Consider the following 21,746-nt stretch of genomic DNA (forward strand, 5'->3'; position numbering starts at 1 on the left):
CGTATTTAATGACTAGCCGTGTTTTACAGATATATAAGTCTTAAAATATGTGTAAGTTATATCAGAGAGAAAATTTCCTCTCTGGTCTTATATATTTATCAAACATACTTTTATATAACATTTAATTTCAATATTTATAAATTCCACACATTACATTATTATAACATAATTTACTATTTAATAGTGTTTATTTTATACGTTTACAAATTTATTTTATATTTGTTTAAAAAAAGACAATACTTTTATTTTTATATACACGTAAAAGATACGATAAATATTTATTTTTTTATATACACCTAACTGGTAAAATATACAAACTTTACAGCATCTAACACAACGCAAATACTCAAATAAAAACCAATAATAAAAAACATACAGAGAACATAGTAAGAGGAGGTAGCATAAGTCCAATTCTCTTTTCACTATCCTATCTTGCCTTAAGAAATCTTAGAAAATATATACGACTGGTAATTAAGATACTAGAACTGAAATCAAATCTGAAATATACTACACTACAGTTTTATCTCGAAATAAGTTTTGCCTATAATAATTGGTTTCTGACTCAAAATAAGCAACTCGCTATCCCCTCTTCTTCATTTGAATTCGCCAACAGAGTGAGAGATTCGAAACGAGTAAGAAGTCTGTGAAAGCAAGAAGTCTGTGATCGAATGAATAGTGACATCATTTAATAGAAAACGAATAGGATATATATAATGCTTTCTCATTCTAATATTAGCGATCCTGACGTATTATATACTGCTGGGCTGATCACTTTATGAAATTGTCGTTATCTCAAGCCTCTCGTTCCTTCTCCGTGTTCTTTTTTGTCTCATTCGAAAATAAAATTAAGCCAAATAGTACCGGTATAGTCTCGAACGTATTGCTTATTTCGATCCGAAACTGTATATTACAATATATTATTTGTTATTCCATAATATATGATAGATCGTGTTATATTCTGCTATATTTTATTATATTACGTAGTTTACACAAGATACAGAAGATTATACAGATGCAATAGTAATTTATTATAGTTAAAGTTAAAAAACAATTAAAATTGCATCAAATTTGTAACACAGATTGTATCAGAATTTAGATCTCACTGTAATAAACAAATAATAATGGTAACATATAAAATTTAAAATTTGTGTTTGTATATTAAGTAGAGAAATAAAACCAATAGAGAAAGCTAATTTGTTAAAAGAATGTATTTCTCCAGTTATGTTGATATTGAGTACTAATCATTTTTTCTTCTTATTTCTTGAACTTTTACGTACAATTCCTAAGGAAATATTAATAACATTAGTTATAGCTATCTTCATAATAATAATTATATAGTATTATATACCTGTGTCATATTTGGTACATTTTTTATTAACAGAAAACGTTTTATTATTTGATGGATAAAACAAAGCTGGCATTCTTCCAAAACACTTAAGCATTGGAGTTGGTAAGGTTTTGTCTAATGGAATCCAAGGTGGAGTAGGTAAAGTGTGAAATATTTTATCATAAATTGTATGAATATCAAAATAATTTTTTCTGTAAATAGATAGTGGAACAATAAAATTAAATAATACATTATTTTACAATCACTTACCCTGAACTTTCTGCTAATTTAAAAACAGCAGCAAATGCTCCATTTCTTATTGTATGTCTCAAAATATAACGTCCTGAAGATAAATTTGCAAGAGATTGAATAACATTATGTAAAATTATCAAAGTATCTTCAACTTTTGTGTTATAAAGTCTTTTAATTTCATTATTTATAGATATTGCTGTACGATATTCTATTTGTAATATTTCTGATGTTTCACTTGATATTCGAACTAAAATAAATATACATACATTGCATTACTTTTTGGTATATTATTGTAACATATTTCTATGCAAATATAATACAACTAATTTATTATACCGATATTGTTGATTACAAATAAATTACCTCGAGCTAGAAATGTATTTGGCCTAAATATCAAAGATACCCATTGTTTGAATGCTTCTTCTAATGTTACAGCTTCAGCACCAAGATCAGCCTGATGCTCTAATTTTGGTGTTAACAATAATAATCTTTGTACTTCATTATCTAAAATCTGTAAAAATAAGGTGAATAATTAACTAAACACTATATTACTAATTTTATCTGTTTTTCTCAGACTAACTTTTAGAAACATTTCAATAAATTAAAAGGATATTAAATATTACATAGCAAACACAAACCTCAAACCCATGTGTTTTTGTTCGAACTAATATTTTATATTCTTTAATAACATCTTTCATTAATTCATTCTGTTCTGAAAGTTGTGGTCCAATTGTAAACAAGTTATATGATACACAATTTTCCATCATTTCAGAGGTTCCAGTTTGTATATCTATTAATTCATAAAATTAATTACTTTCAATGTTTTTATTACTTGTTCTTTTTTCAGTTTATATAGCTTATATAACTAGTAATTTTCATCAAGACATAACTTGAGAGATATATATCTATATAAATATTAAATATATTTTTACCTTCATTACTTGTAGAACTAAAGGTATTACAAAAATTAGAAGCGGTTGTATGCAAAGATTCTTTACAGTTAGTTAGATTCTGTTGAGTTAAAATTTCTTCAAAACTTGTATCCTCTTCTGATGCATTTGAAGATAACTCATTGTTAATTTTTGTTAAAGTATTTTCATATTCTTCTTCTAATTTTAATAGTTTTTCACAATTAACATCATCAAATATATTATCACCTTCATTACTATTATTATGTAGTCAAAAGTGTAAATTGTAATGTTATTCATAATTAATTAAAAAGAGAAATACAATTTAAATAAAAATATGTGGAAAGAATAAGTTTCTATCTTACCTCTCTAAAGCTAAATGTTTGGTGCCAATAAAAAAATATTTCAGAATATATTTATACACCCAAGTATTTTTTTCTGGTATAGTACTTGCAGCTGGGGGTGCTGGCTTATCTATGTAGATAACATTTTTATCATTGTGCCTTTTAATGACTATGGGTAAAATCCATGAATTTGAATATGTTGGACCAATATTATTTACTAAACAATTAAGACCACTGGATGAAATTACCAAATCTACATTATTATCTTCAGCCAATTTTTGACAATTTGCATCTTCACTTACAGGTAATTTAAAAAACATCGATGATTCATTGACATTATCTTTTTCAGGAAGAAATCGTTTTTGTAATTGTTCTGAATTTATATGTAGCATACATGGTCTAGTAAAAGTTGGCAACTCTATCTTTTGTAATTTACCCTTCAAAAAGAAAAAAAAAAAGAAAAAGATTTGTAAGGCAATAAAACATAATATATTGTTTTTATTAGCTACATCTCTAATTATATACATTATTTATAACTACTTATAAATAATATCTGTATTACTCACCAGTTGTAAACAATTAGAAAGAAATTTTACTTCAATATTTTTATCTGCTACAAATGGAATGCTTGTTACTTCAGTGTAATACCTAGGTAATTTATAAATACATTGTAACTTTAACTTCCAATGTAAATTTATATAATCTTCACATGTGATTTTAAATGATCTTTCATGCCATTTACTTTTTGCAAATTCCAAAAATTCATGTTGTTCTTGAGATATTATTTGTTGTAAGTCCTACAATAACAGACATAATTATATATTATAAAAAATAACTTAAAATTACACTTATATAACTTCTTTATTAAGAGAGCAATTTCAATAATTTTTTATGACATTGTGCTTTAAGTACCATATATGCTTTTAATTCCTTTCTCTCTATTTGTGTTAGCTTCGGTTTATTAGATTTTGAAAATTGTAACAAGACTCTTAAACACATTGCTTGTTGTTCCTTGCTTAGTTTAGATTTCTTAAGACTCTTAAACATTGGTTTAACAATACCAGGTACATAACATTTGATCTTTTTTGTCTGGTTAAGTTTATATTCTTTTTCCATTTTATTTAAGTCAGGATCAGCATTCTTCATTAGATTGATTTTAACATTCTTGTAATCTTCTTCAATATCTTTAAATGGATCTTTAAAATTCCCAGTCATAATTCGATACATTACACTTTCTTTCTCAAATCTTTCTTCATTAACAAAAGTACTATCTATTAGGTCTTCCAATGCAGTATTCCTATTAAATTTGATACATAATATTAAAATTCTTATTTATTATAGTTTAGAAATTTACAATTATTTTATATAAATTTCAATAATCAATATTTAAATAATAAGTGTATTTAACATGTACATATATTTTTTTATGGTAAAGTATCTCAAACAACTCAAATATGTAATTAAGAATAGAAACTTTCATAATAATATAACAGATTATATATTTTTAATAAAGAATAAGAGAAAATATTTCTTAAAAATATTTTCTTCAAATATTTTTTATAAATTATTACATAAACATATGGAAAATAATTTATTTTATTAGTAAGATGTAATTCATATTAAGGTTAAAAAAAATACGAAAATTAAGTAAAAAATACAAAATTTCTGTTTTGCATAAATAAAATTTATGGTTGTCCATCTCAAAGTATGAATCATAAATTTCATTAAAATGATAAATATCATCTATTTTTTGCTAAAATAAAGAAATGGCAATAATCTCGGTGGTTTCTGCTAATTAAAATATACTACTAATTCTTAACAAGTTAAGGTATTTAAAAATGATTCTTTGTACTTACCAATCAATACTTAAAAATCTATCCATGATTAATAAATTAAAATAAACTATTCATGAACTGCATGTGCTCAAATTATCTTTTTAAATGATATTATTCTTATAGAACTTTTTCGTTTCTGTTGTATCAAAAATTTGTTTAAATTGTATAATTTAGGTTATCATACATGAGTCGCTAGCGTTTAGTTTCTAAATTTGTAAATTTAAAATTCGCAACACTCTCTAATAAGATAACATAGAATAGACACAAGTAAATTTCAAAACAATAATTATCTAGTCATATTAACTTTGGACATAACAAAGAATGATAAAAAAGTAAGTCACTGCTTAATTGTTTATACATTTTGCTCTACTGCCCTCGCTTTTTATGTGATCAACAGAACGCTAATTAGTTAAATTAGTCCACCAAAATGCTAAATTCAATAAAAAATGCACGAACTTATAGAAATTATATTTAAAAACAAATCCTATATAATTTGGCACTCAAGACTGACATTTCAAACAAGATCGAGTTCTTGCGATTAACGTTATATAAAGGCAATAGAGCAAAAACGCGTAAACATTTTGTCATACCCTTGATAACAGGTATGACAACAACAGGTAAGACATAACTATCATAGTCATTGACATGCACCAAATTTATTATGCTTTCCGTTTTATAAATTTACTATCATAAACATCGTATTCTATTTATTCTAATTACATTTGTGGTCGAAGTAAAGAATTCATAATTGCTTTACAATGTTCTCTTTCAGTAAGCTCTTGGTAAATGGTGTAGTTTTAACTCCTTTATCTCGCTATACCCCTTACTAACGTTATTATTTAAAAAATACATAATGTAAGGAAAGGTTTCCACGTATAAAAAGAAACAATCTGTAATGATTTTAAAGAAAAGAGTTTGTAATGGGAAATGTAGGTATTAAAAATGTAGAAATTGATAGTTATGTTTTCAAAAATAAATATGTTTCTTTCTTCTGAATAAATACAAGTAAAAACTTTATAAATTTGTACAAAAGTAGCAACCAAGATCGCTCGATTGTACATTTCTCCTCTCGCCGTGCATATGTACGTTTTTCCCAAGTGTACCGGTGACAAGACGTGCTGATAGTGCAGCCATTGACCGCGAGAGGCCCTCAGTGTCCATTTTGTAGCAAAATTTCGCCGATAAGCATTGATGATCTCTACTTATTTCTGGTTATACTTTTGGCTATATTTTATCGTGCCATGATTAAATTAATTAATTTAATCTATATATGTGATATATAGTGACAATAAATAATGTTCGATATATATTGATTATTATGGTGTGTACAAGCTATCGGTAAGATTCACGATTGACAATAAATAAACGTAAACACTTCTTCATATGCAAAATAATTATAAAAATATGTTTTACATTTAGTATTTGCCTTCAATATGAACACATATATATATATTATTCGCAAAATTTTACACAATATGCTGAGTCCAAATTTTTTAATAACATATTTCATAAAATATAATTAAACAAAATGTATAATCAGATATAATACAAAAACGTATTGTTATTTACCTAGTGTCCACTTTCTTTCACCATTATTAACAAAACAGTAAGTACAAACTTGTAATGTGAAATAGAAGTAAATTTTTTTTAAATATATTCATTAATAAATTGTATTTAATCAAATGAATAATGTATTGTAATAAATGACATTCTTATATTTTGACATTTGTATTAGAAATGTCAACTTTAATATTACTAACTATTGCAAAATAATTGTAATTTAAAATGTTTTCAAGAAATTATATGTTTATTTTTGTGTTTATTGGAGAAAATGAGTATATTGTAAATGTATATGCAGTTATAAATTCAAAACAGTTATAAAATACAGTATAGAACAATATTGTTATATAGTAGGTTATTAATATAATCTTTCAAGCAGGCCAAAGTTATTTTGAGCATACATGCCTTGAAGGTTGGTTGCCAACCTCAGAAATTCAGAATCTACTTCTTCAATTTTATGTATGAAAACAATTTTGATTAAACTTATTTAAAAATGGACTCAGATTCTACAGAAATGGCGAAAGAAATCAAAAATAAGGTAATATTACATTGGAATTGTCGAGGTCTTGTGGAATTTCCTGAAGCGATAAGGGTCTATGGGGGCCATATTCAAGAAATATATTTGAAATGGAATAAACTTACTACCTTACCTCCATGGATTATAGAACTCTTTAATGTTACTAATTTATATATCTATGGAAACTTAATCAAAGAAGTACCTCCAGAACTTTGTCAAATGACTCAATTAACAGTTCTTGATTTAAGTGCTAATAAATTAGAGCAAATATCTCCTTCTATAGGAAACTTAGTTAGCCTAAAATCTTTGTTACTAAATGATAATTCTATTAAAAAATTACCATTTGGTAAGTTGTTTAATGCCATAAGAAATATCAAATGTATAACATCATTTAACTTGAATTTGTATATAATTTTTATAGAAATGAATCAAATGCATAACTTAGAAATTTTGTCTATTTCTGGAAATAAATTTGTTGCATTACCAGAATGGATTGGTTCCTTACCTAAATTAAAAGAATTAAGTGCTGATAATAATTGTTTGAAAGAACTTCCAAATAGATTGACTTTATCTCCACAACTATCAATAATTTCAGTATGCTCTAACAGGTTGTTATATCAAATAATTATTACATTAAATCATAGTTTATTATCGATAGATTTTTGTTAACATTTCAAATGCTTTTATTTTATGCAGAATAATTTTTATGTAGGCTAAGATATTTACCATTAAATGGATTTGTATCATCCCCTTGCATTAAATTTGATGCAAATATATATTTGAATTATTTGTCTTATCCACTTCTTCATCAGTTAACATCTCAAATTCAAGATTCATATATTCAAAGTCAAAGAAATATCTTGGGCTATAGGTATGTAAATTTTATAGAGTATATACAATTTAAAAATAATATAATGAAAAATGTAACTTTAAAGTATGTTAAAATCCTTTAAAACAAATTTATTTGCATTTGTTATTGAATCTATAAATATATACAATCACAGATGTTTTACAACCCATTGTGAGAACAATACATTATATACAAATATAAAATTAAAGATAAAAATAGATGCTTTACATGAAAAAGATACTGATCTCATGATTGATTTACCACGCCAGCTTTTAAAAGTTCATAATATACATGAAAATAAAGTTATCTCTTTATGGGAGTTAGCTTTAAGAAAAGTTTATACTGAAAGGTAATTGCTTATTTTTTCCAAACTTAGATTTCTAATATCATTTGGTATTCTAAGAATATATTGTCTGATTGATACTGAATTTTAGATATAAACATACACTTAATATTTCTGTATCGCCTATAAGCATAAATGTTCAATATGAACCAATTGTAATAAAAAATTATCAGAAACTTGATTTTAATGTTTCGTGTAATTTGCTAATGAATGGTCCAACTAGTATTTGTGTAAATTTTCAATGTCAACAACCAATATTTACAGAAGCTTGGATTATCATTGGTGTTAGCCATTACACAGAGTCTATAACAACAGTTGCATTGTGTTGTTGTAAAAGGTAAGATAAGTATTATATATAGATCCATGTATGATAATGGCTTTAATTTTTCAGATGTGCAGCTGAATTTTCTAAACATTCCAATATGACCATCAGGCATACTTGGCATTGTATAAATTAATGATATTTTATTAAATAATTCTGTAAATAAATTACGTTAAAAAAATAAAAGTTTAATGTTTTAAATCAGAGTAAAAAGCTTTGTATCAATCTTCCAATATCAAAACATTTACATATTATTTTATCTTACAATGGCTAGTACTTTGCACTCCCACCATACAAAAAAATTATTTTATTTATTATATAACTTTTTAAAATAATATAATATTTCTTTAGGATATTAATTTTTAATTATTTTACATGTTAAATTTTTACTTTTTGTGCAGTAAAAAATTTGTTTAGACCATTCTAATAATTATTTTTTTATAAAATTCTATATTTACGCTATTAGGAAATCTAAAGCTCTATCGCGATCAATATTACATTTTAAAAGTGCAGTAGATGCTTTTTCTTCAGGAAAACCTAAATCTCGTAAGACACATAGATTTTCATAATAAACTTTGGCTTTTTCTTGATTGTATTCTGTAAGAGCAAGAGCTTTTTCAGCATCTTCTCCAGAAATTCCGATTTCTTCTAAAGCTTGCACAGCCAATAAATATTCTACAATTTTTTTATTATCTTGACCACCTAATTCGCGTATAGCACGGGCAGCTCTCGATAAAGGAAATCCCATGTCGCTCAAATGCCGAGCTAATTTTTTATCTTCCTCTGTTAAATCCAATAATAAATTCATAATAGCAACTTGATTTGTTACCATAGGTTCTTCTTGCTTTAATGTTTCATGAGTACTGGTGTCGGGACTTTCTAAATTTGGCCAAGGTTTCCAATCCTATTATACATATAATGGATAAGTAATTTAAAAATTGAAATCATTCAAAAGTATGCTACATTTTATAAAAAATACTATTACCTCCATGAGTGGTCTTTTTAAATCTCTTTGAAGTTCTTGTACAATCGCAGATACACTACGATGTTTGACATTCTCTTGTTCATTAACTTGTTCTTGGTTAATCGTTTCATTTTTGACATTATCATTTTTTTCTTGTGCATGAATTTTCGACTTATCATTAACACTTAAATCATTCAATAAACTTTCTAATTTTGCTGATGGTATCCATTGAGATGTAGGCTGTAATACCTAAAATATGAACAATATACGTGTTAAGATTATGATTCACTTCTTGATTATAATAATTAAGAGATATTTTATTAACCTGAGCAAGTTCTTCCATTTCGTTAATTGTTTTTAATTCCATATTATCAAATGGACTGCTTGTATCATTATCAAAATCAGCATAGTCAAGACCATTTGCTTTCACATGATCTTGAAGATCATTGGCAGGTGGAGATAAAGGCTGTGGAGTAAGAATTGTTGTTTCAGGTACAGGTGCATTTATAGGCTTTGTAGTATCAGGCAATGGAGGTGGTGGTGGAGGTGAAAATTCAGTTTTTTGTTTCTTCCTTTTCTCATCTAATCGTGCATGCCGCGCTTTGTTATTTACTTGCCTAACATTACGCCATTCTGTCATCTATAAATTAAGTTATTGGAAGTTATAGTTCATTTATTTCATTGAATAATATAAAAGTTTATATTTGAAACCAAATTTACATTAATAATTATACAAATATATTAAGAAAGATCATAGGATTAATCTATATGCATTGTAAAATGCAAATTATTTTCAAATAAATGTATATCACGAGTTTATGTAAAGTAATATTCAACCTTTTCAAGTACTGATCGTTCCAAATTAAAATCATAAGTTAATTTGGATACATCTGGTAGTTTATTATTATATGCAGCTGGTAAACATATTTTTCTTGGAGGTTTATAGGCCTCTGCAATTTTAACATGTACTCCATCCATGTATGATGCAATTAAGTCACATTGTGCTGATACTGAAGAACGGGCCATATCTCAGCATTAGAAGTTCGGTATTTTTAAACAATAGTCAAAATTTTAGTCACTACTATTAATTTTGTATCATAACCTCATATCGTATTATTGAAGTTATATTTGTGTAGTCAAACTACTTTTCACTATTAATAATGCATATTTTTAGGAAGATACACAAAAAATCACATGTTTCTTATTATATTATATGTTAATTATACTAAGTTGCATTTGACAACTTACGATCATTTGAATTTCTGATCTTCAATGAAGCCATATTGAATTCGCTATACATTTAAAATCGATAGAAAAACGAGAGAGAGAATCGATAAAACATTGGTGTTTTAGATTTTTAAGTAAAATACATAATTTAAAACTAAAATATGAAAATTTATTTTGACGATGGTTGTTTAACAATTATTTATTTTTTATTATTTATTAACAATAAATAAGTTATTATCAACAGTGTCACAACAAATATCACTCGAAAATTTAACAATAAAATTGTGTCTTTCATACCTTCATGATTTTGAATTGTTATCAATTTTTAACTATACCTATTATAATACAAACATATTATCTACATATACATATATGCATAATTAAATCTTTTAATTCATTTTGTACTGTAGACAACAGGTGTTGTAATTGACCTTGTTGTGCAGTATAATTTGTTATACATATATATTTTCATGTACATATTGTATACATATATATGTATGTAAGTTAATCAATTGAGCTACATAATTGTCATATAAATCTTTATCGTATAATGGATAACCTTTTACTTTTATCTTCTTTTTGATCAACATTGATACTTTTTTGACTTTTGTGTTTTAAATTATTGTCACTTTTTAAATCCTGTAATTTCTTTGCTTCCAAAGCTTTCATATATGCAAGGAAAGATGTCCAGATTAAACTACAAAAACTTACATAAATTACACGATTATGTTCTGGGACAAAAAAAAAATTGATTGTTTGTAAAATGGGCCACACACAAACACCGACCTGAAAAATAATAGTTATAATTTTTTGCTTATTTATAATGTGTGTATTTTATATTAATTACATATGTATATATTTTACTTTGTAAGTAGGCCAGAATTTATGTTTGACTTCTTCAATACATTCAGCCACTGGTTTCATTTCAAGTAAGTTCATACCAAAAAAGAAGCAACACATTGCAGTAGGACCATATGTGACTTGTTCTATTAAAGCCTAAAAAAATAAATATTATTAACCTTTAACATTACATCTTGTGAATACTAATTGTTTCAATTAATTTTAATATACTTTGGTAATTGCAGACTTCAGGTCTGACTTTGGCCAAAAGTATGAAGAGCACCGCATCCAACAATATAGTGTTGGAGCTACAAAAAACCCACCGTATAAACTAAATCTTAATGCTTGCATATAATTTAATTCGTCGTGTCCTGTTAATTTTTGTTGTATTAGACTTCCAGTCGGCCATATGACAGCATAAGAAACCATTCCTCTTACAATCGGGTATTTTTTCGATACCTCGCGGATTTTTATAAAAATAAGACGCATTTTTGCAATGGTCACTGAAATACAAAACATTTTGATTATTAATAAGATATAATATTATAATATTCTTAAACAGTCTTTATTATAAACAACTGTAAAATCGATGAAACAACGCATAGGCAAACTAGATGAAGTTTGAAACCTGAACAATTAAATAAAAAACTGAAGCTACTATTGTCTAGAATATGTATTTGTGTTAGCATATGTACTATATCATTGTGTAATTTATATTCGTATTAGTTCGTTCCAAAGGATTTGATAAATTTCATGATTTCTTTGTTCACGGCACGTGACAAACTAATTCAGAATGAATGATGCTACGCGCCAAACAAAAGAGTGCGTGCAATGTTTCAGAGATAGAGTTGTATTTTCTATATATGTATATATTATACGTATATACCTACTTTCATGTACATCCAGAAAAAATGTTCTTGGGAAGTTATGTCAATGCAAGTTATTGTATCGAACTGTCATCTAAACTGCACTATTTACTTTTTTTTAAATATTCTGATGTTATCAAATGTGATAATGTCAATACCATATAGCATCACATGACTTACAAATGACAAATTTATGATATGTAAATTATCTGCTTATTCATATTTATTTTTTATGCGTACCTTTTTTTGATAAGAAGTTAAAAAGTTGATAATGTTACCGCGGTTTGTTTGAATGTGACGCGAGAAAGCTCGCTGCACCGCGGATTTGTATGAAACAACAATTCTATAAGGTCGATACATCTGGAAATGATTCACTACTAGGGAAACACGCGCATACTGGCAATCGCCGGGACGAGACTTATATTCGACACGCGCAAAAGTACCAGCGATGACGAAACAGTTCGATCCATTCTTATCTGTCCTTGGTAATTTCGTGTCTTTCGAATACAGTTTTCCAATAGTTTCATATATCGTATAAGTGACTACACATCACAGTTTGATTACGTATGAATAGATGATGTCGATAACAATGCGTAATGAGAGCAAAACAATATTGGAATGCCTGACGTCAGAGAAATTTGAAGTAAGAAGTAGATGTAGGTCTAATTATTTAGATTTAATCTATTCGTTCAAAAAGGATGCAAAAAAGTTTTAAATAAAACATTTATAGATAAATTATTTTTCTATAATTATATAGCATATATATAACAGTATAGAAAAATATGACTTCATTATAAAGTAAATTATGGGTTCTTGGTCTCCTTAGTTAAACTTTGTTTCCATTTAAATTTATTTTTCTTAAATAACTATAATATTCACAAACTTAATTAGTGTCATTGAATGCAGTAACAAACATACAATATACAACATGGAAAGTATATTATAAAGAGAGTACAGATACACATGTACTCATTTACAATAAATCATGATGATCTTATATATGGTCTAAGAGAACAAATTCATACAATTATACAACGAATGTACATTTTATATTATCTCAAATAATTGTTATCTAAACAAATACGTAAAAAAAATCATACGTAATTCAATAAAACATGTACAAAGCTTATAAAAACAATGCTAATTTGGACATAATATATCATTCATAAAAATATTTATCTTTTTGATACTTTCCTTGTATGTAATAACTATAAATAAAAACACATTTTTTCATTTTGAATGCATACAAGGATAAAGTTTGTAAATAAACTTATAGAAATAAATCATGCGTCATAGATTATAAAGAATCTGTTAATATTTGGAGCTTTTGTTACTTAATTAAACACAGTTGCAACAAAATTGATTGTTATAAACATTGTTCTTTATAACTTGTATTATTTTTTTATTTCTACTAATAAAAAAATACTGCATGTATTCAATGATCGTTATCCATATCCATTCTTTAAAATTATATACACAGAACAGTCTTCAGAAATTGTCAACAAATTTTTCTGCAATTTTGCACATTATTGGCACAGTCTGAACCATTCAACCATTTAAACTATATAACTTGTTATTCATTTTGCTGTAATATCAAACAAGTCACAAATTCCTTCATTTTCACTAAGATTAAAGTGGTAATCTTTTTCACTGGGTGGAGGACTTAATCTTACTAATGGTCCATAAACTGAAAAAGTTTAGAAAATTATGTGAATATTATGACTTATTCAATTGTACAATCCGGATATTGTTATTAACTTACTTACTGTCAGAATAAATTTGATCAAATAACTCTAAGTCCTTTTGAGCAATATCTAAAATTATATCAATCAATTCAATAATATTATTTACTATATTTATGTTTTAGAAGTAAATATTATTTACCTGAAGTGCTAACATCCCGAAGTACTATCTTTGCTTCTATTAATTCTGCATCATCCTCTTCATCTTCATCAGATATAACAGGGTCAGGTTTACTGATTCCTTTTGGGGGCCTAAGATTTAAAGTGAAATTTGTAATTAAATTATAATTGATAATTGATTTTTTAAAGGATTGATACTGAAGTATATTGCAAATGTAAGATCTATACCAATAGAATAGATTTTTCCTTAATATCTATTCACCCCTATAAAGATCATTTTACTCTATGCTCTCTGCAGATCAAAAATAATATCTTACTATTTTTGATGCGAATAGAGCAAACTTTTTTACATCTATGAAACTACTTTTACCTTCCAACTCTTCTCTTTGGTTTAACATTAACTTCCTCCTTTTTTTCTTCTTCTTCTTTCCCTCTTTTTGTACCTTTTGCTTCTTCTTGTAATCTCATTTCTAATATTTTATTATCATATGTTTTAGCTAGTTCTGGTTGAATCATGTACACCTTAATTTCTCCAGAACTACTTTTTAGAAACATTTCATAATTTAGTTTCTCATCATCTTCAGATGTCTAGTAATAATGATACACAATCAAATGTACTTATATTAATATACTTAAGATTATCCACAAGTATATATTTCTTTAAAAGTAAATTAATACCTGTGTTATATATTTTGGTACGCTTAATTCTGTATCAGGTGGAGCTTGAATTCCTAATACAAAATCATCAGGAAAATTTTCTTTAACATCCTCATAAGTAATATATGCATATTTCCTATTAATTAAATCATTCTCTATATTTTTAATACTTTGTTGAATCCATTGAGTATGCATATCTAATAATTGTTCATGATCTTCTAGTTTTTTTATTTCATCTTTTAAGTCGGTTAATTTCTCACCAACTTCTTGAGTATTACAACCTGGACCTGCTCCTCTGATAATATATTTAGAGCATTATATTAGACATGAGACATACAAAAATGTAGTTGTGACATGTTAAAGGATATATAAAGTATTTTATAAAGGATGAACATAAGTGAAACATACTTCCATTGGATGCTATTTTTGCTTTTCTTTTCAATGAGTCCAATACCTTCAAGAACGTTAGTAATGTCATAAATTCGTCGTTTTTGTCGAACTTCTAAGATATCAGCTGCCTAGAACATTATAAAATTGCTATCATACGTTATCAAATACAATCACAAATTGTGTTCTATCTTTTAGGTTATGTAGGATAGCACGTTGAGATATTAAAACTTGCAACATGTTTACTATGTAATGTTAAATAGAATTAATTTGCGACATAGAAATTATCTACGATAAAAACATATCGCGAATGAATATGAAATATTGACTTCAGTGAAACTTATTTCAAAATTCCCGCAAGCTAGAAATGGCGTGTACGCCCGCGACAACTTAACCTAGCAAGTAGGTTAACTTTTTATACTTAAGCGTTTATGAAAGCACTTACTACTTTTAAATCAAGAACACCATCCTTTGCTTTCTGTAATAAAGTAACAAAACGAGTCGTTAATAGACCAAGGGACTTTTCAAATCTACTTTGTTGATTATCTGCCATTCTCGAGGTCGTTGTCAAAATTTTCAAAACTCACTATTCCCTTCGAAATTGCCGCAACACCACAGACGCCATCCTAGTTAATGCGCAAGAAGTATTTAAATATAAGCGCGTCTCTAGTGTCGACATACCGTTAAAAATGTTGCTTTATTATCTAAACTACTGCTTTATCAAATGATATTTTCACTTAAAATATTTTTTAATTTTAAGCAATATGACATAGCAATTTTTATTTAGACATATATTTTTAAATAAGTTTACAAAGTTTTATTTGGATCAGTTTTATTTAATTTCAGTATCTATGCTCTTTAATTTGTTACCATTATTCTTTTATATTACAAGGATGGTTTAGTCCAATCATAATAAAATATATATAAAGAAAACAGTTTTAATCTTTAGTTATTTTATTTAACAAAATAAATGAAAATAGTTTTTGTATAATATATTTAAAAATGCGTATTTACAATTTCTTATACTTGTCGTCCTGATTTATAATGCATTAGAATGTATCTAAATTATGTTAAAATTATATAAGATGTAAACAATGTTACCGCTTTAAAAGTTTATGGTACGTTTATTTTACTATGGAAAAATAAATTCGTTAGTAACAGTCGTCGCATCTGGACTGAGACTAGAACTTGCTGAGCTTAAAGTTTCTTCTTTGATCTTTAAATTTGAAGGATCTTTAGTCTTATCTTTTTCTTTTTCCTTTTCCTTCTCTTTAACTTTGTCCTTGTCCTTTTTCTCTTTATCTTTCCCGTGTTTATGATCATGTTTATGTTTATGTTTGTGCTTGTGCTTCTTTTTGTCCTTTTTCTTTTTTTTGTTCTACGAAATAAATAATATAAATAAATACAAAAGCATATAAAATACATATTCAAAATAAGAATATTAATAAAGAAAATTTTTAACATAATTTACCTTGTTAACAGAATCACTTTTTTGTTTATGCTCTTCTCCCTCTTTTTTAAACATTCCTGGTTCGAAACCTACTGGTCCTGGTGTTCCCATAATACCAGGTAATGATGCAGAATTATCACTATAATACTCTGATTTTACTTTTCCATCACCACTTATAGAAGGTGTACGATCATCCTTTTTAATAGACAGATACAAACAATAAATATAATTTTATAACTGCATTTCTAAAACATTGCTTAATTTTATTTTTTTTATTGGTTACCTGTTTCTGTCTCTTTACCTCTGGAATATAATCTACTAAATTAGAAGAACCTGCAATATCTCTATTTGGAGAAGGTTTTCTTTTGCCTGCTCCACTTGTATTTTCAATTTCTACTATCGATGATTCGTGTTTTATATGCGATACATTTGGTTTTATCTAAACGTCAAAAGTCAAAATTAATGATGTATTTTGTAATTATCTAAAACAGGATCTCCTTAAGCATAACTTACATCTTGCTCTGGACTGGGAGGTCCTGCTTTTTTTGGTTTAGTAATAGCAGCAAGCTCAGGAATAGGAAGACAAAGTGGTCGTTTTGATCCATATAAAGTGTAATATAAATCAACTAGATCACACCGGATTTTAGGATCATGAGAGAGCATGCCACTGTAAGAATAATTTTACATTGAACGTCTTAAGGAAAAAATTGAAATAAATAGCGATTAAAGTTCAACATACTTAATCAAATTCCATATACGGTCAACCAATTCAGAACGGTCTAAACGATGTTTATGTGCCCTTTCAAACGGTGGGTTTTCAACCATAAGCCTCACTAATCTATGTTGTACTCCAGGATGAGGATCCATTTCTATCATATCTAACAAAAATTCTAAATCTTCCCACTTACCATCTACTCTGGTAAAGTCTACTAATGCCTCTAAAGCTGCAATCCTAATATCTAAAGCAATTATGATAAGCTATGAATTTCGGCATTATTAATATGTTTGATATAAAATATAAACCACCTTATATACCTATGAATTGTCCATATGTAGCATATGCTCTAAAAAGGTGAGGATTACTTGGAAGATGGCCAAATTTTTGTAAAATTCTTATGACTTTAAGACAAGCAACACTGACTGTGTATTTATAACAAGGTAATAATTTTTCCAAATTTAAATTTCTGGTGACTTCCTCTAATATAGCTTTAGTATCAACTGATAGAGATTCAGCGGTAATAGCTGTCCTAAAGAAAGATTAATATATACATAATCACAAAAGTATAATAGATGTCATTTTTTAAATGTTTATTATACCCTTGCTGCACACTAATTACAGGTGTAACAGTAGCTCCAAGTGCTTCAATTAATGCAGCTCGATAATAATTATCCGAATATCTATTTTTACTGTTGTCATTGTATTTAAATAAATCCATCAAAAAAGCCAAAACTTCTGGCGGGCATATGCCGTGAGCATTACGTAAACCAGCCATCGCTACAGGTATAGTCTAAAATCATAAAACAAACTATAGATTACAGATTACAATATAAAATAATAGCTCGTTTATCATAAAAAACATTAGTTAAACCTTTTGTAAAAAATAATGTTGGAAATTTGAGAAATTATTCTGTTTAATTATCCGTCTGCATGAAGCCGAACCAAATAATTTGCGAAATATGGCTAACATTGCTGGTGGGCCAGCCCATGTTGCAACCATTGCATTAGCTACCTATATAATTATTAATATAAGAGAATTGTATGTAAAGAAGTAATTTTAAATCATGAATATTTAAAATATAGATAACCTTAGTTAAACAATGTGCGGCTCGTAATCTAACTTTATAATAACAGTGTTCATTTTCTATAGTATCAGTTAATGCCAATCGTGTAGCAGGTGTAGCATGATTTTGTAAAGCTTCAATAGCTTCCAATTGCGCAGTAACGTCTCTTTCATGTCTTAATTGATATTGCCACTGATAATCTGGTTGTTCAATTTGAACAGCACGCAGAAGTGTCATTTCGGGATCTAATCTTATCCATAATACAGGTGAATCACTGCAAAAGAAGTAAAAATTTATAAAGATTTGTTTTTCTATATGTAATTACTACTATAATTTTTAGTTTAAAATAAAAAAAATAATTTTAATAATATTAGAATATGCATCACGTATTGAAATGGTATTTACTCCATAGCAGAAAGGTCCATATCTACTTCTTCTCCAGTACATAGTGGGATCTTCTTCTTTTTATTTCTACGGCTTTTACTGTGACATGTTATATCTGCTTTTGCCACAGTACCCTCAATTTGTAGAGTATGTTTAAAAGTACCATCTAATTCTTGAATATTAACTAGGAGTGGACCAACATATTTTCTAATCCCTCTTTGGTTTGTAGTATCTTGTCGAATTTCTAATTCTACAGTATTCCTATATAATACGTTTTAGCTTGATAAATAACTAAATTTTATACGAACTTAAACTAAATTTAAAATAAAATTTGCTAATATAAGTACCTTTTCCTATTAAATACAAAACTTAAACTAAATTTTGCATGACCACCAGTTCTAACCCACTGGTCTATAAAAACTGCCATATCTTTACCAGTTACGGTAAAAATTGCTTTCGTAAATACATTTGTACTAATTAACATATGGGACCAAAGTCCAGAATCAATTTTTTGTTGTGCAGCATTAGCAGCAAGAGATAATTGTTTGTTGAAAACCTGAAAAATAATAAAATAAGTTTTAACTTATTTGAAATTAAGAATGATGTAGTATTTGCCAGAGTATATACTTGTAGAAGTAATTCTTGACCAATCCGATGTTCTAGCATTCTAATAACTAAATGTGCTTTTTTACGAAGTACTTCAATATACTTTGGAGACATTGTGTGTAAATTTCTTATTGGAAAATAAAATCCAGGGTCTGGAGCTCTAGGTGTAGGTGCTGGTGTATTAGCTGCAATAGGTAATGGAGCCGGTGGTTGCGAAGGATCTAATATTATACCCCCGAATTGCTCTTCATATTTTACCACTTCTTGCAGTTCCTAAAAATATCAGTGGCATCAAATTTTTAGAAAACTATTTTAATACATGGCAGCAAGAAATATTTATTTACAGATTGTATCCACTCTCTGTATTCGTTATTTCCAAAGCATTTCTTTGCATATAAACCAGTTAGATAAGTTGAAACACCTTTAGGTAACCATGTATCAGACCAGTTTTGCATAGATATAAAACAACCAAAAAATTGTTCTGCAACAGCTTGGGCCATAGCTTTTTTTGTAATATAAACTTGATCAATGATGGCAGTTGAATGTAATAAATTTGTACTATAAGTAAACAAGCATTTAATGTTCAGTTATTATGGAAATATTTAATGTTAAAATTATTTAGTTTAATCTTTTACTTTAAGATACTCATAGTAGCATATGCATTTATATCTTCGTCTAACTCATCTACAAAAACCTGTTTATAGCAAGAATAAGGATATCTGTTTGATAATGTTTCTTCATAAAATTCAAATGCTTCATGCATATATTTTGCAGAAACTTTTAATGAAGGTAGTAATTGTGGCAAACAAAAATGTGTTACTTCATGCATGTATGGGTCCACAAATATTTCAAATGGTCTGAAAAAAAGATATATTAAAAATATAAAATTTGTTTACTATATATAAAATTAAAATATATATATAACTTACCCAACTGCAAGTGCAATGTTTGGTGCACATGCTGGTGTATTAAGAACATAATGAAAAGTTTTTCTACGCATATCTGGAGTATATACTACTTCTAAAAGATCACCACAAGATACAGCTGTCATAGAATCATCTACAGTAAATTCTAATTTCCATGTACATGGTTCTGCAAAACTATCGATGCATGGAAACCATAATCTTGAAGAATTTTCATAACTATATGTATACATATGTGCACCTCTCTACAAAAAATTCTTCAATTGTAAATTTTACATAAAATTAAAATTAATTTTTGCATATAACAAATTTATTATACCTCTGCTAATGTTCCATCGCAATTTGGTACAACAAAATGGACTCCTCCCTGAGGCTGTTCTAGAGAAAACTCAATGCTAATTCTTAATGTTCTACCCTCTGCAACTACATGTGCAGCATCTGGTGGAATTTGTACAACCAATTCTCCTGCATTATTATCTGGATCAACTCTTTGTGCTGCTGCTAAATGCATATTAGAAAAGAACTCCAACGATCGTCTAAAAAAATATCAAATGAATGTATTATATTGTTTTAACAATGTTTCTGTTGTATAAACATTTTTTAATCAGTTTCAAATACTTACTGCTTGCCATCTCCTTGACAGATATCTAAAAATGGATCAAAATATTGAAACGGTGCTTCATATGTATCATTTAAACACACTCTATAGATCCTACATTGTTTTGCATTTAGTTTCACGAGTCTCAATGTATCCCTAAGTGGAACTATTGTTAGTTCTACAAATCCCTGCACATGAAATAGATTTTTTAAATAAGTTAAAATTAAGATAATTTCAATTAACTACAATTATTATGCTTACGATAATGCTTTTCCTTTGGAAGCTTATACCTGTAAGGCTCAATATTTGATGAGCTGTGGAATGAAAAGAAAATGTTAAACAATAGTTAATATAATTAATAAAAAAGACAAAAAATTAAATAAAATTGTTTATTATTGCAAGGAGGTTACAACTTAATGTTATGATATTGTAAAAATTGTAGCTATAAAGTTTTGTAAACGTAACCTTAATATAATAGTATAAAAATAGACTTAAATATCACGTTAATGAAATTTTTCATAGGTATTCTACAATTATTTATTGAAAAAAATTAGCAAAAATACGTGAAACTTTGCTTATCAGAACTTTAACTGTAATTAATACTTTTGTTTACATTACAGACTCTTGGAGATACTTATAATTTATATGGTCGGCTATTATCGGCCGTTCTTTCTTTCTTCATATTTTAACATTTATATAATTCTACTACTTCGTTTTAGTAACATATATTTATTTATATATTTTCTCGAATTTAACTCCGTACATAAATATTTCTGACATTTTCACGTATTAAAATCAGTAAAGACGAAATTAAGCCCTCTTTTCATGTGAATACTATACGAGTATATAAACGTGTATGATAGGAAAGCGTTAGTTTATTTTTCTGTACCGTTATTGGTCAGTAATTGTCAGTAAGTATTTTAAGTTTTACCAGAGATGGTT

At 27.3% G+C, this 21,746-nt stretch overlaps 6 protein-coding genes across 10 annotated transcripts; 1 reads left to right on the forward strand and 5 right to left on the reverse strand.

Moving 5' to 3' along the window:
• Positions 1-48: 48 nt before the first annotated feature.
• Positions 49-4,921, reverse strand: LOC139985448 (uncharacterized). Its single transcript, XM_071999879.1, has 10 exons — positions 4,688-4,921; positions 3,744-4,128; positions 3,398-3,628; positions 2,853-3,268; positions 2,512-2,744; positions 2,218-2,369; positions 1,943-2,090; positions 1,598-1,826; positions 1,349-1,539; positions 49-1,282 (listed from the first exon to the last, which is right to left on the reverse strand). Exons 1-10 carry the CDS (start codon positions 4,711-4,713, stop codon positions 1,242-1,244), a joined length of 2,052 nt encoding a protein of 683 aa, XP_071855980.1. The 5' UTR covers positions 4,714-4,921; the 3' UTR covers positions 49-1,241.
• A 326-nt stretch (positions 4,922-5,247) lies between these two features.
• LOC139985451 (uncharacterized) lies at positions 5,248-8,428 on the forward strand. Of its 5 annotated transcripts, none has more exons than XM_071999882.1 (8): positions 5,248-6,004; positions 6,086-6,272; positions 6,603-7,089; positions 7,165-7,351; positions 7,456-7,614; positions 7,748-7,942; positions 8,028-8,273; positions 8,328-8,428. In XM_071999882.1, the coding sequence occupies exons 3-8, from the start codon at positions 6,720-6,722 to the stop codon at positions 8,392-8,394; spliced, it is 1,224 nt and encodes a 407-aa protein (XP_071855983.1). In that variant the 5' UTR covers positions 5,248-6,004; positions 6,086-6,272; positions 6,603-6,719; the 3' UTR covers positions 8,395-8,428. The 5 variants fall into 5 exon arrangements, with proteins under 5 accessions (XP_071855983.1, XP_071855985.1, XP_071855988.1 ...); XM_071999884.1 differs by having other exon boundaries at positions 6,606-7,089; XM_071999887.1 differs by having other exon boundaries at positions 6,730-7,089.
• LOC139985452 (uncharacterized) lies at positions 7,679-10,590 on the reverse strand. The gene is made up of 5 exons (XM_071999888.1): positions 10,471-10,590; positions 10,060-10,232; positions 9,548-9,862; positions 9,244-9,471; positions 7,679-9,162 (listed from the first exon to the last, which is right to left on the reverse strand). Exons 1-5 carry the CDS (start codon positions 10,520-10,522, stop codon positions 8,713-8,715), a joined length of 1,218 nt encoding a protein of 405 aa, XP_071855989.1. The 5' UTR covers positions 10,523-10,590; the 3' UTR covers positions 7,679-8,712.
• A 6-nt stretch (positions 10,591-10,596) lies between these two features.
• LOC139985456 (mpv17-like protein) lies at positions 10,597-12,712 on the reverse strand. The gene is made up of 4 exons (XM_071999892.1): positions 12,396-12,712; positions 11,521-11,792; positions 11,314-11,445; positions 10,597-11,235 (listed from the first exon to the last, which is right to left on the reverse strand). The coding sequence occupies exons 2-4, from the start codon at positions 11,776-11,778 to the stop codon at positions 10,990-10,992; spliced, it is 636 nt and encodes a 211-aa protein (XP_071855993.1). The 5' UTR covers positions 11,779-11,792; positions 12,396-12,712; the 3' UTR covers positions 10,597-10,989.
• Positions 12,713-12,981: 269 nt separating this feature from the next.
• On the reverse strand, positions 12,982-15,705 carry LOC139985453 (transcription factor E2F5). The gene is made up of 7 exons (XM_071999889.1): positions 15,507-15,705; positions 15,083-15,192; positions 14,696-14,969; positions 14,388-14,605; positions 14,040-14,149; positions 13,922-13,969; positions 12,982-13,842 (listed from the first exon to the last, which is right to left on the reverse strand). Exons 1-7 carry the CDS (start codon positions 15,612-15,614, stop codon positions 13,733-13,735), a joined length of 978 nt encoding a protein of 325 aa, XP_071855990.1. The 5' UTR covers positions 15,615-15,705; the 3' UTR covers positions 12,982-13,732.
• Positions 15,706-15,997: 292 nt separating this feature from the next.
• On the reverse strand, positions 15,998-21,572 carry Taf2 (TATA-box binding protein associated factor 2). The gene is made up of 19 exons (XM_071999876.1): positions 21,442-21,572; positions 21,066-21,119; positions 20,829-20,992; positions 20,526-20,742; positions 20,213-20,451; positions 19,919-20,140; positions 19,628-19,841; positions 19,305-19,556; positions 19,025-19,233; positions 18,699-18,938; positions 18,318-18,567; positions 18,101-18,241; positions 17,829-18,019; positions 17,547-17,758; positions 17,251-17,470; positions 17,025-17,178; positions 16,795-16,950; positions 16,533-16,706; positions 15,998-16,439 (listed from the first exon to the last, which is right to left on the reverse strand). The coding sequence occupies exons 1-19, from the start codon at positions 21,484-21,486 to the stop codon at positions 16,194-16,196; spliced, it is 3,600 nt and encodes a 1,199-aa protein (XP_071855977.1). The 5' UTR covers positions 21,487-21,572; the 3' UTR covers positions 15,998-16,193.
• Positions 21,573-21,746: the final 174 nt, after the last annotated feature.

The sequence above is a fragment of the Bombus fervidus genome, chromosome 3 (genome assembly GCF_041682495.2).
Source record: "Bombus fervidus isolate BK054 chromosome 3, iyBomFerv1, whole genome shotgun sequence".
Lineage (NCBI taxonomy): Eukaryota > Metazoa > Arthropoda > Insecta > Hymenoptera > Apidae > Bombus > Bombus fervidus.